This window comes from Schistocerca americana, chromosome 9 (genome assembly GCF_021461395.2).
Source record: "Schistocerca americana isolate TAMUIC-IGC-003095 chromosome 9, iqSchAmer2.1, whole genome shotgun sequence".
Lineage (NCBI taxonomy): Eukaryota > Metazoa > Arthropoda > Insecta > Orthoptera > Acrididae > Schistocerca > Schistocerca americana.
Genome location: NC_060127.1, coordinates 19470394 through 19484488, shown reverse-complemented (window position 1 = coordinate 19484488; position 14095 = coordinate 19470394). Strand labels below are relative to the sequence as shown.

Sequence of the window (14095 nt, the reverse complement as noted above, 5' to 3'; positions counted from 1 at the left end):
AAACTACTGTAGCACACTGCCATAAGAAAGAGAAGGAAATGGCACAAGCTACTGATAAAGGGCAGCTGGGGTTCTCCACTTTCTTTTGGCTGCTCTAGCTGCATGCAGCTGCACAGTGGCACAGGAATCTCAATGTGTACCGGATATGTACATAAAAAAAAGTAGGCACATTAATAATGTACGTTTACCTTTTAGATGAGTTAATGAACATTTTGTCGCTACTTCTTGTGACCCTACACACATCTGAATTACACTAGATGTGAGATTTCACAACCGGTTTTTCATCTGTTTCTCCTCTTCAGCAGCTTACAGTACAATCAAATCATTACCAGTATACACTACTGTACACTCACAGTGTATTTTCAAGTGGTACTTATACAACCTCTGAGCAAATGTGAATGCTTCTCCAATCTGTGGCTCATTGTGAATAACTGTGGTAACACATAAGTATAGAATGTTCCCTTGTTTGGAGAACTAGGTGTATTCTCAAGTTTCTACAGTACAAAAATTACATTTGATAAATGTTGAAAATGTATGTTTTTTCATCAGTGTGCAATCACAAGTGTTCCTTCAACTTGATCATGCTTCTGATCTCTTATCCTTTTCCGCCTGAGGCCACACGATCGTGCTGGTTCGGTTTTTTATTTTGTATGCCGACCTGTTGCTTCTGCTTTGCTTCCAACCAGCCTGAAACGATCGTCCAACTTGTGTGCTTCACGTTTCACTTGTTTTTGTTCCGATTCCACGTCAACAGAGAGCAGCAGAATGAAACGGTGAATGTGGGTGTTAACAGAAGCGTCACGTGTTCTTCAGGTTAGTAGCTGACTTGTGTTATTTAAAGTCTTTTGACGTATATCCGTTTGTGTTTTTTTGATATTGTATATACAACAGACTGGCAATGAATAACGTCAATAATCTCATACTTCTTAACAGTAATTGGGCAGGTTGTTACGTCGCTATTTAGTTGGTTTTACTTCCGATTTCCATACAACATTAGGCATTATATTTATTACTTACCATACACCTTGGATTTTTTCTTCTTTGTTACAGAATCCTTCGCCCATTCAGAGCCCCACTCGGTATTTGGATACAACAGCTAGAGAAATTAAGCTGTTTTTTGGAATTAACTATGGGGTGCATAAGGTATCCTAGGTTACCTATGTATTGGCAGAAATGCATTTCTCTGAACAAAGTTAGTGACAGTACGTCTCGAGACCGTTTTATTGCCCTGCAATACAACATACATTTTGTAGATGCTGTAGACGAATAAACTGTGGAAGATTCAACCACTCATTGATGCTGAGAGAGAGAGAGAGAGAGAGAGAGAGAGAGAGAGAGAGAGAGAGAGAGAGAGAGAGAGAGAGAGAGAGAGAGAGAGAGATACCATACTTCATCCTGTACAGTCAATTGTTACAGCATCGATGAACAAATGATATCCTTCACAGGGCATTGTAAATTAAAACAATATGTCAAAGGCAAACCTAGACCTATAGGGTTTAAGAAATTTATTTTGGCTTCAGCTTCAGGTATAGTTTTAGATTTTGAGATATATCAGGGTGCCAGCACGAATTTTGGTGAGAAATCATTAGGCTTAGGACCACCAAAGATTTTCAACTTTCCCAAACTCTACCACAGGAAAGTTTCATTTATTTTGATAGATATTTCACTACCACTCCCCTCTTAGAGAAACTCAGAGAGGAATCGAAGGCACAGGAACAATAATGACAAACAGAATAAAAATATTAAACTGAAAGTAAATGAATAGAGGAGAACGTCATCAGTACATTAGATCAGATGAGCCAGTCATGATCAATAAGTGGCAGGATAATCAAAAGATTGTTGTGGCATCCACTTCTGCTGGCATAGAGCCAAAGTGCAAAGTCCAAAGGTGGGGTAAGAAGGTATATAAATATTTAGAAATAGACTGTCTTTCTGTCATTAAGAAGTACAATATTAATATGGATGGAGTAGATATTAATGACCAACAGACTGAATGCTATCAGACATGGATCCGAACAAAAAAACGAACCCTTAAGTGCTTACTTTACTTTACAGACCTGATTGTAGTAAATTGTCGGTTTATGTATAGACAGCACTGCAGGGAACAGCAACTTCCAAAATAGAATGTAATGGATTTGCTGAAATTCAGGATGTCTTTGGCTGAAGCTCTATTGTCATGTCCAGATAGGAAAATGACAGAAGAACGTGAGCTAAAATTAAAGTGAAGTAGTTCCACCTAGAAAGGCATAAATTTACAAACCCCATCCAAAACCAGGACTGGACAAGAGGTATGATGGCTATGACCACTGGCCAACAGTGGATGACATTTATTCCCCAAGGACTTGCCAGATTCAGTACTGCAACAGCAGGGCAAAAACTAAACATGGCAAATACAATCAGTACTTAAGTCTATTCAAAGAAAAAAACTGTTTCAAGTCATTTTGCAAAAAATAATGTTTGATTTTATGATGTAATTATTAAAACATTTTTGCTATGATTGTAATATTTTTGATGAGAGCATGAGATCATATGAACTGTCTAATGAATTAAAACCTGACGTGCATGATCATGCTAGTGCTTTTTTGGATAATTATAAATGAAAAAATGTTTGCAGTATTTTTTCTGCAATCAATGACATCAGGACACTATAACAATGCTACTTGCAGTTCTTGCACAATGAAAAATATTTCAGGGTGTAAAGGGATATGACACACTTGACAGCTTCATAGGCGTTCGTCGGTGTGCAGCTGTGAATGCTTCTTCAGTGCAGAACTTCGAGTGAATGTCTTGTTGCAAATGCCACAGCTGTGTACACGTTCACCAGTGTGCAATCGTGAATGCTGCGTCAGCGCCCAGCTTTGCGCGAATGTCTTGTTACAAACGCCACATGCGTACGGGCGCTCGCCAGTGTGCATGCGCACATGCTTCTTCAGGCTATTACTGCATCTGAATGACTTGTTACAAATATCACAGCTGTGAGGCCGTTCATCAGAGTGCACTCGAGAATGCCGCTTCAGCGAAGAACTTAGAGCGAAAGTCTTGTTGCAAACACCACAGATGTATGGGCGCTCGCCAGTGTGGAGTCGAGTATGCTTCTTCACTTCTTCTCTGTCTCTGAATGTCTTTCTGCAAATGCAACAGCTGTATGGGCGTTCACCACTGTGCAATCGTGAATGGTGCCTCAGTGCCCAACTTTGAGCGAATGTCTTGTTGCAAATGCCACATACGTAGGGGCGCTCGTCGCTGTGGATTCGCAAATGGTCCTTCAGGCTACTACTGTGTCTGAATGTCTTGTTGCAAACACTACAGCTATGCGAGCGTTCACTAGTGTGCACTTGTGAGTGCCGCTTCAGTGAAGCACTTAGAGCGAATGTCTTGTTGCACATACCACAGACGTACGGACGCTCCCCAGTGTGCAATCGTGAATGATTCTTCAGTTTATCACTGTCTCTGAATGTCTTTCTGCAGACGCAACAGCTGTATGGGCGTTCACCAGTGTGCAATCGTGAATGCTGCTTCAACGCACTACTTTGTGCAAAAGCCTTGTTGCAAACGTCACAGGTGTACGGACGTTCACCAGTGTGCACCCGGAAGTGCTTCTTCAGATCAGATTTTTGCATGAATGCCTTGCTGCAAACGCCACAGTTGTATGGGTGTTCGCCTGTGTGCCGCCGCGAATGTTGTTTCAGTGCCCACCTTTGCGCAAAAGTCTTGTTGCAAACGCCACAGCTGTATGGGCGTTCACCACTATGGACTCTGAAGTGTTTCTTCAAATAGGTACTCTTCGTGAACATTTTGTGACACACACTGCACGAATGCAGTGGAATGCTGGTAATCAAACCGCTGTTGTCTCCGTTAGTGTCGTTGTCGTTGTCCACACCAACACCGATGGAACTGCAGAAAGCAGAGAGAATGGTATCAGAAACTATTGTAGTACCAGTGCAAGTATGTGAATGAAAAATTATAGTAACAAATACAAGGTTCACAAACATCTCAAAAATTTCAGTGAACTATGTAGTAGCACAATGAATGAAATTAACAAAAATTTTAGGTTCTTTTCAAGAGGCGGCAGTGGGAAATGAGTTCATCTGAAGCACTACTTTAGAATTCAGAACGCTGTAAATTTGTCAGAGTTAAATGTAGGCAGATTTGATGATAGTGGAATTGCTGCAAAGTGAAACATCATGAAAACACGAACAACAATAATTACTCCTATAGATGTAAGAAAGTAACTGGAAGGGTCTATAGAACACCAATGCATACCAAATGAACTTCTACATCAACAAATATACTCTGCGAGCCACTGATGATGTGACATATACGTAACTTCAGATACGCCTTTATTAAGCTGTTGTATGCTGTTTTCATAGCTATCCTACTACCTAAAAGTCATTGGTATAAAAAGAAATGAGCGACTTTGTTAGAATGGTTCAAATGGCTCTAAGCACTATGGAATTTAGCATCTGAGGTCATCAGTCCCATAGATTGGAACTACTTAAACCTAACAACCTAAGGACATCACACACATCCATGCCTGAGGCAGGATTCGAACCTGCGACCATTGAAGCTGCCCGGTTTTGGACTGAAGTACATAGAACCACTCGGTCACAGTGGCTGGCGACTTTGTTAGATTATTATAAGCAATTCCACCTTGCTTATGGAGCAGTGGTGGATAGAACCTTGACAGCGTGACGGACCATGGAATATATGTTGCACTATGGGGAACCTAAATTAATATTACAGCGTTGGAAAGAACTATTTAAATGATAGTGGGAGGTAGGTAAAGATCAAAGTAGAATGTGGTTGAAATGTGCGTAAATATACAACTTGAAAACGAAATTGAAACCGAGCCCTGAGGTATACAAGCAATAGAACATATAAAAATATATAGTTTATTTTGATTAGTTAATATATTCATGCATTGAATATCATCAAATAATTTGATTAAAATGGGTTATTAGTTCTGAAAACAATGGTAATCAATATAGTCAAGGGACAAAGTATCTCTTTCTGATAGCACAATATTCAACAAAATCAAAACTAATCTGAGTGCATATCGTTATTTACCAACTTTAAGAATATGTCTCATAAACTAATGAAGAGCAAATAATGGAGACAATATAATTTATAAACTAACAATGATCACACACAATCTCAAGACTTCACTTCTGGATGATCAGACACTATTTTGTAATTCACATGACCTAACCTGTACTCTGGATATGTGAGACTGATATGTGCAGAATATATGGTCTGAACATTTTCTCAAGCTGTAGTGATAATTGATCGAGTATCCTCATGTTTTCTTTATTTCTACAGTTTTCCGAACAATCGTCAGGCTTGTAATGATTGCTTACTATCTGAGGCAAACTGTGTTTAAATATAAACATCACATTGTCCATAAGCAGACTTTCTTCTGGTATCCACATCAAACAGCACCCATGAGACACTTCCCACATTGACGAAGTGTGGACCCATGACCACTGAGAAAAAGTTATTCCTTTATTTTGGCTGAAAGTGTCTTATTGACTGAGCACTAGCTAACATACGAAATGTTGTACCAGAATTTTTGTCTACTGGGTTGAATTGTTGACACTGCAGTTAAATATTACACCTTTCTTGATCTAGTACAAATCTCACTTATTCAGAATCCCTCTACTTTAAACATTAATTCGAATTTGTATTTTTAATTGTAGTTTGCACAAAGCCAAGTTATTACGAGTACAAGAACTGAAACAGGAAAAACCCCTAATAATCGGGTACCTCCGCAGTATCTTGCCAGTATGCTTCCAATAAGCATAGAGTCACCACTACAAAGTCTGTCCACTTGTATGCTGTGCTCTGTGATTCGTTTCTCACAGGATAACAAATATCCACTGTCGATATCCATCAGGAGTTAATCTCTGACTATAAGGAAGGCTGCATGAGGATTGAAAAGGGGATGAGACACGAGTCCATCATTCGGACCCTGAGACAAAACGTCATAGTGTCATGTGAGAGAAAACTGGCGAAAGTGCCGGAGAAAAACAGCAAAGGTAACTCATTCGGCAGGGAAAGTTGTGACAACCATCTTTAGGGACTGTCAGGGGGTGTTATACGTTCATACCTGCCTTGCAACACCACCATTAATGCAGCGAGCTGCCATCAAAAGAAAACTTCCTGGAATTTTGCCTCACAAAGTTCCTCTCGTTTATGACAATGCTCTGCCCCATGCAGCTCGAATGACCTTGGCAGGGCTCGAAAGATTCAACTGGGAAGTGTTCCTGCATCCTTCATATTCAGCAGATCTCTTGGCTCTGAGCACTATGGGACTTAACATCTATGGTCATCAGTCCCCTAGAACTTAGAACTACCTAAACCTAACTAACCTAAGGACAACACACAACACCCAGCCATCACGAGGCAGAGAAAATCCCTGACCCCGCCGGGAATCGAACCCGGGAACCCGGGCGCGGGAAGCGAGAACGCTACCGCACGACCACGAGATGCAGGCAGCAGATCTCTCTCCAAGTGATTTTCACATGTTCCTCCAACCCAAAGTTCATCTTTGACGTAAGCATTTCAACACCCATGACGAATTCAGATGAACAGTGAACAGCTGGTTACAAGCACAGTAGCTGATCTGGTAAAAAACTGGCTTGGAAAAACTTACGGAATTTTACCGAACACACTTGGAAAAACATGGCGACTATGTAGATAAGTAACAGAAGCATTGTACAATGCCAATAAAAGTATTTGAAGATGATGATTTGTTTCTAGTGTTTTTATAAAATAGTGAAACTTACTGGACACTCCTTGTAGGAATGATGTTTCTCTGACAGCCGAGGATGGCCTCACAAAGTTGAGTCTGACTACTGAGGCTACCAGACTTCTTTTTCTGATAGATGTACATGTGTCTCCTCAACACTTGATCGTTTACCAAGTAATAACATAGCTTTTGTTCTTGCTTTCTAGACATCGGATACAACAAAACCTGATGAAGGGATCATATTCAACATTTGCTGATGTATTCAAGATCTGCTTACCTTTGTGCAAAAATTATCTTTTGTATATAGGGGTCTGTAGCTAATGCAGATTTCTTGTATGATGTCATTTTCCTACATAGTCTTATGCTTTATTCTACTACAGCCACTTTATCTGGTAATTCAGAGGTTAGCTAATTTCACCCCCTTGGTCATTATCAAGCCATATGGTGTCAAAAACATTCCAAAAGTTACAGCATCTTCAGGACGAATCAAGAAATAAAATAACATATAGGTATATAAAAAATGTTTACACAACTCAGTTACTTACATCGCTGTACAAACTCAATGCTTACAGTAGACATATTACACTCATCTGTGTGGAGGAGGAAACAAGTGATGATGCCACTAATGTAAATGTTAACTACATTTACCAAACTGCATTCATCCACGTTTTTCATGACATGTAAAAGTAGGTTTTCACATGAACACTGTTTTGGAATGCATACTGGTTGACATGTATCAAAAAATCTGTTCTAGACTTTCAGTACCTTTGGCCTCAGGTATAATAAACAAAAATAGCAGTCGAGCTCATAGTAACAATTTGTTCGAGACACACAGATTTTGAAACTTCCTGGCAGATTAAAACTGTGTGCCCGACCGAGACTCGAACTCGGGACCTTTGCCTTTCGCGGGCAAGTGCTCTACCAACTGAGCTACCGAAGCACGACTCACGCCCGGTACTCACAGCTTTACTTCTGCCAGTACCTCGTCTCCTACCTTAGGAGGTAGGAGACGAGGTACTGGCAGAAGTAAAGCTGTGAGTACCGGAGGTAGGAGACGAGGTACTGGCAGAAGTAAAGCTGTGAGTACCGGGCGTGAGTCGTGCTTCGGTAGCTCAGTTGGTAGAGCACTTGCCCGCGAAAGGCAAAGGTCCCGAGTTCGAGTCTCGGTCGGGCACACAGTTTTAATCTGCCAGGAAGTTTCATATCAGCGCACACTCCGCTGCAGAGTGAAAATCAATATCCTTTCTTTCAGGAGTGCTAGTTCTGCATGGTTCGCAGGAGAGCTTCTGTAAAGTTTGGAAGGTAGGAGACGAGGTACTGGCAGAAGTAAAGCTGTGAGTACCGGGCGTGAGTCGTGCTTCGGTAGCTCAGTTGGTAGAGCACTTGCCCGCGAAAGGCAAAGGTCCCGAGTTCGAGTCTCGGTCGGGCACACAGTTTTAATCTGCCAGGAAGTTTCATATCAGCGCACACTCCGCTGCAGAGTGAAAATCTCATTCTGGAAACATCCCCCAGGCTGTGGCTAAGCCATGTCTCCGCAATATCCTTTCTTTCAGGAGTGCTAGTTCTGCATGGTTCGCAGGAGAGCTTCTGTAAAGTTTGGAAGGTAGGAGACGAGGTACTGGCAGAAGTAAAGCTGTGAGTACCGGGCGTGAGTCGTGCTTCGGTAGCTCAGTTGGTAGAGCACTTGCCCGTGAAAGGCAAAGGTCCCGAGTTCGAGTCTCGGTCGGGCACACAGTTTTAATCTGCCAGGAAGTTTCATATCAGCGCACACTCCGCTGCAGAGTGAAAATCTCATTCTGGAAACATCCCCCAGGCTGTGGCTAAGCCATGTCTCCGGAATATCCTTTCTTTCAGGAGTGCTAGTTCTGCATGGTTCGCAGAAGAGCTTCTGTAAAGTTTAGAAGGTAGGAGACGAGGTACTGGCAGAAGTAAAGCTGTGAGTACCGGGCGTGAGTCGTGCTTCGGTAGCTCAGTTGGTAGAGCACTTGCCAGCGAAAGGCAAAGGTCCCGAGTTCGAGTCTCGGTCGGGCACACAGTTTTAATCTGCCAGGAAGTTTCATATCAGCGCACACTCCGCTGCAGAGTGAAAATCTCATTCTGGAAACATCCCCCAGGCTGTGGCTAAGCCATGTCTCCGCAATATCCTTTCTTTCAGGAGTGCTAGTTCTGCATGGTTCGCAGGAGAGCTTCTGTAAAGTTTGGAAGGTACGAGACGAGGTACTGGCAGAAGTAAAGCTGTGAGTACCGGGCGTGAGTCGTGCTTCGGTAGCTCAGTTGGTAGAGCACTTGCCCGCGAAAGGCAAAGGTCCCGAGTTCGAGTCTTGGTCGGGCACACAGTTTTAATCTACCAGGAAGTTTCATATCAGCGCACACTCCGCTGCAGAGTGAAAATCTCATTCTGGAAACATCCCCCAGGCTGTGGCTAAGCCATGTCTCCGCAATATCCTTTCTTTCAGGAGTGCTAGTTCTGCATGGTTCGCAGGAGAGCTTCTGTAAAGTTTGGAAGGTAGGAGACGAGGTACTGGCAGAAGTAAAGCTGTGAGTACCGGGCGTGAGTCGTGCTTCGGTAGCTCAGTTGGTAGAGCACTTGCCCGCGAAAGGCAAAGGTCCCGAGTTCGAGTCTCGGTCGGGCACACAGTTTTAATCTGCCAGGAAGTTTCATATCAGCGCACACTCTGCTGCAGAGTGAAAATCTCATTCTGGAAACATCCCCCAGGCTGTGGCTAAGCAATGTCTCCGCAATATCCTTTCTTTCAGGAGTGCTAGTTCTGCATGGTTCGCAGGAGAGCTTCTGTAAAGTTTGGAAGGTAGGAGACGAGGTACTGGCAGAAGTAAAGCTGTGAGTACCGGGCGTGAGTCGTGCTTCGGTAGCTCAGTTGGTAGAGCACTTGCCCGCGAAAGGCAAAGGTCCCGAGTTCGAGTCTCGGTCGGGCACACAGTTTTAATCTGCCAGGAAGTTTCATATCAGCGCACACTCCGCTGCAGAGTGAAAATCTCATTCTGGAAACATCCCCCAGGCTGCGGCTAAGCCATGTCTCCGCAATATCCTTTCTTTCAGGAGTGCTAGTTCTGCATGGTTCGCAGGAGAGCTTCTGTAAAGTTTGGAAGGTAGGAGACGAGGTACTGGCAGAAGTAAAGCTGTGAGTACCGGGTGTGAGTCGTGCTTCGGTAGCTCAGTTGGTAGAGCACTTGCCCGCGAAAGGCAAAGGTCCCGAGTTCGAGTCTCGGTCGGGCACACAGTTTTAATCTGCCAGGAAGTTTCATATCAGCGCACACTCCGCTGCAGAGTGAAAATCTCATTCTGGAAACATCCCCCAGGCTGTGGCTAAGCCATGTCTCCGCAATATCCTTTCTTTCAGGAGTGCTAGTTCTGCATGGTTCGCAGGAGAGCTTCTGTAAAGTTTGGAAGGTAGGAGACGAGGTACTGGCAGAAGTAAAGCTGTGAGTACCGGGCGTGAGTCGTGCTTCGGTAGCTCAGTTGGTAGAGCACTTGCCCGCGAAAGGCAAAGGTCCCGAGTTCGAGTCTCGGTCGGGCACACAGTTTTAATCTGCCAGGAAGTTTCATATCAGCGCACACTCCGCTGCAGAGTGAAAATCTCATTCTGGAAACATCCCCCAGGCTGTGGCTAAGCCATGTCTCCGCAAGATCCTTTCTTTCAGGAGTGCTAGTTCTGCATGGTTCGCAGGAGAGCTTCTGTAAAGTTTGGAAGGTAGGAGACGAGGTACTGGCAGAAGTAAAGCTGTGAGTACCGGGCGTGAGTCGTGCTTCGGTAGCTCAGTTGGTAGAGCACTTGCCCGCGAAAGGCAAAGGTCCCGAGTTCGAGTCTCGGTCGGGCACACAGTTTTAATCTGCCAGGAAGTTTCATATCAGCGCACACTCCGCTGCAGAGTGAAAATCTCATTCTGCACACAGATTTGAATTACACCATGTGAGTACTTTTGATAACAACTGCACTGACAGCTCTGTCATTGACCATGGAGCGAGAGCTAGACTGAACTTACATTTACCAACAAAGAATTAACTCACAACTCAAGACAAAATTTTGTGCCACAGGCTAAAACGGTACAAAAAACTGCCGAAAGTGCTTCAAGAGATTACTTAAACAAACTTATTTAGAAAGGCAGCTACAAAGTATGTATTAAGTATTACATTCTATAAACTGAACGATTACTTAGACAACACAAAGTAGGGATTTGGTACAAAATGTACACACATAAATAATAAGGACAATAATAAAACACACCATTTGACATAACCCTTTCACACTATGTTTCTTCCTTCTTTTGCTTCCTTTTCTGGAAAAACTTTCTTCTGAAACTATGCAAAATATAATACTACACCTTATTCTCTTTCCGAACTCAAGATCTCACTCATTATAGATAGATTGTGACTCAGTTTTTCAAGATACTGTAGTTAGAGAAGTTGTGGTACACAGAATGGAAACCAGCTGTCATCACTATGGTCCTGAGCCAGCAGATGTGTGTGTAGTGTTACCTTATGTAACAATACCTATATAGTCTGTGTAGTGAATGCAGTGACTTGGAGTTAGAAATGAATGAACAGTGTAGCACTAGCCTTTTACATTATTGATCAGCTTCTTTGTAAAACAGTATTGTACATTAGGAACAAACCAGACGATGTAGTACACTTTCAAACAAACTGGTCTTGTTTTTGGAAGGATGGAGGGTGTAGTCTTCATCTGGTCATCCTGACTTTCATTTTCTGTGTTTCCGGAAATTACTTCTGCCAAATGCTGCAATGATTTCTACTATAAGGCTACAGCCTATTTCCTGTCCCATCATTGTCAAAGTAGACCTGTCAGTATGTAAATGCCTATACATATAAATTTTAAGTACTTTTCTTGTTCTTAAATAGCAATATGAAGACAGGTCCAATATCCTCATAAAATTGATCTTGGATGGATAAAAACAACAATTACTACAGCTGCTGCTGCTATTACTATTACTGATATTAAACTATGGTCTACCTCTAGCAACAATTACATAAGCTTCTGGGAGTTATTTAATTGTAGTGATTTCAGTTATTTCTAAACACCCTTGAAAGTAATATGTATATGAATCATTTTTGTAGTGATGTGAGAATTACATTGACTCGGTACATTGGAAATCTCCTTTGTAATAGAACACTTGAAAATGAAGTTCTGCTTCACATTGCTGCTCGCAGTTTCAGATTATGTATGATCCATCCTCCATGAGTCTTTGGACACCATCTTTGGCGCCACTGAAAGCTGTCCAATATTTCAGCAGCCATTAAGGAGTGCATTTGCAAGTGGAGCAGTAAAGGAAACGTGGTACAAGGTACCCTCCACTGCGCACAATGCACCATACAGTGGCTTATGGAATACATATGTAAATGTATATGCAGAAACAACTCTATATTATGGCGCATGTCGGAGCAAACGATACCTGTCATCTAGGCCCTGAGGTTGTACTTTGATGATTCCACACAATGAGGTGTCTTGAAGAGAATCTCCCCATCCAAACATACTAGCATGGATTCCAAAAACAGAAACGATGTGGAACCTAACTCGCATCTTGAAAGCCAGGTATCAAAGGCAGTCATGTAGTGGCAGTATTCCTTGACTTCCAAGAAGCATTTGACACAGTGCCACATCCACACTCATTGCCTAAATTACAATCATGTGGGATATCAAGCTAAATTTTTGAATAAATTGGGGATTTCTTCATAGGGAGGATGCAGCATGTTATCTTAGATAGAATTGGCGACAGATAATTCATGTGACAGATAATTCATGTGACAGATAATTCATGTGTGTCCCCCAGCAAGTTATATATTTTATGAAATTGTAGATAACATGAATAATGAACTCAGACTTTACTATATCATGTGGTTATCTATAATGAAATGATGTTTGAAAAAGGACAAATTTTCAGACTTAACTTGATAAGATTTGAAAGTGGTGCAAAGATTGGCAACTCGCTTTAAATTTTTATAAATACAAAATTCGCGTTTCCCAAAACAAAAGCACATAGTATCCTACAGCTAAAATAAGTCACAAGTGGAATCGATCGTCTCATATACCTAGATGTAACAATATGTACAGGTATGATCACATACCATCTGACACAGGTAAAGAAGGTGGCAGACTCTGCTCCACTGGGAGAACACTAGGTAATGCATTAGGTAATGCAATCAGTCTGCAAAAAGTACTGCTAACAAAATGCTTGTTTGACCCATCCTCGAAAATTGCTAATGGATGTGGGACCAGCATCAGGTAGGACTAATGGAGCACACTGAACACATACACAGGACAGTACAAATGGCCAAAGGTTTGTTTCACCCACATGAGAATGTCACAGTGACGCTGAAAAAATTGTACTGGCACATGCTCGAAAATCCCAAGAAAACCTGCTTACAGATTTTCTAGAACAAGTTTTAAGTGATGAATCTATAAATGTACTACAACTCATACATATCACTTCTGTAAGAATTGCAAGGACAAAATTAATTTAATTACAGTGTACTGGGGGTTTTAAACAAATATTCTTCACTTGCTACATATGTGAATGGAGAGGGAAAAAGACCTAGTAAAGGGTACAATGGAATGTACTCCCTGCCATGCACTTAACGCTAATTTGAAGAGGATGTATGTGGATGTAGAACTTCAGCAGACCGCCTCTTCACACAGGCTACTTTATGACCTGCAGCTACCATGACCTGCATTGCACCTACCACGAACTGTATCAATGCCAAAAATTACATTACATTGGAGAGGAATTCTCGCAGAGTGGTAGCTGTAGCGACTACCAAGCGGAAAATGCAACAATGCAGGAAATTGAGCGAGTTAGCAGGTAGCAAACTGACAACACAAAGGCTGACCACGTCATGACAATGGTGATGTAAACTCTTGAAGTGGTCAGATGGTGGAGAAACTGTAGATGTACAGTAGTGATTTGACAGGAAGTGAGGCCAACAACAATGTTTTGTTGGATGAACTGTTATGAGAAAATTAACAAGGTACTAATAATACAGCACAACTAGTTGTTACGATCCTTCACTATCCTCTATTTTTTTCCTCCTCCGTGGCTGTGCACGAAAACATACAGTACAGTGGTATTAACTTTACAGACAGTCCTACAAACAGCTCATGTCAGGAGTGGAATATCTCTGAATATTCCAGATGCATTTTAAAAAAACTTTATTAATAGGTTCACACAAAAAAAGGAATAGTGGTAAGCACAGCACATTACCAGTTCGATACATGGCACTTTCAGTTCATGAGCAGACACATCTGTAAGCCATGGTGCTAACCACTGTGTTGTATGAAATTCAGAACAGAGAAGAATGAATGTCAGTGATGCCGA

The 14095-nt window shown here is 42.0% G+C and overlaps 1 protein-coding gene and 1 non-coding gene across 9 annotated transcripts in view; one reads left to right on the top strand and one right to left on the bottom strand.

Annotated features, from left to right (window-relative positions):
* Positions 1–493: 493 nt before the first annotated feature.
* The window catches only part of LOC124551076 (zinc finger protein 501-like), a 137315-nt gene continuing 123713 nt past the window's right edge, over positions 494–14095 (bottom strand). For all 8 annotated transcript variants that reach the window (XM_047125981.1, XM_047125985.1, XM_047125986.1 and 5 more), the window contains one exon: positions 494–3894. In XM_047125981.1, the coding sequence (XP_046981937.1) occupies positions 2724–3894 (1171 nt within the window). In that variant the 3' untranslated portion in view covers positions 494–2723. The remainder of the gene's footprint in view (positions 3895–14095) is intronic.
* On the top strand, positions 8405–8479 carry Trnas-uga. Its single transcript has one exon. It is a non-coding gene; the product is annotated as a tRNA-Ser (tRNA).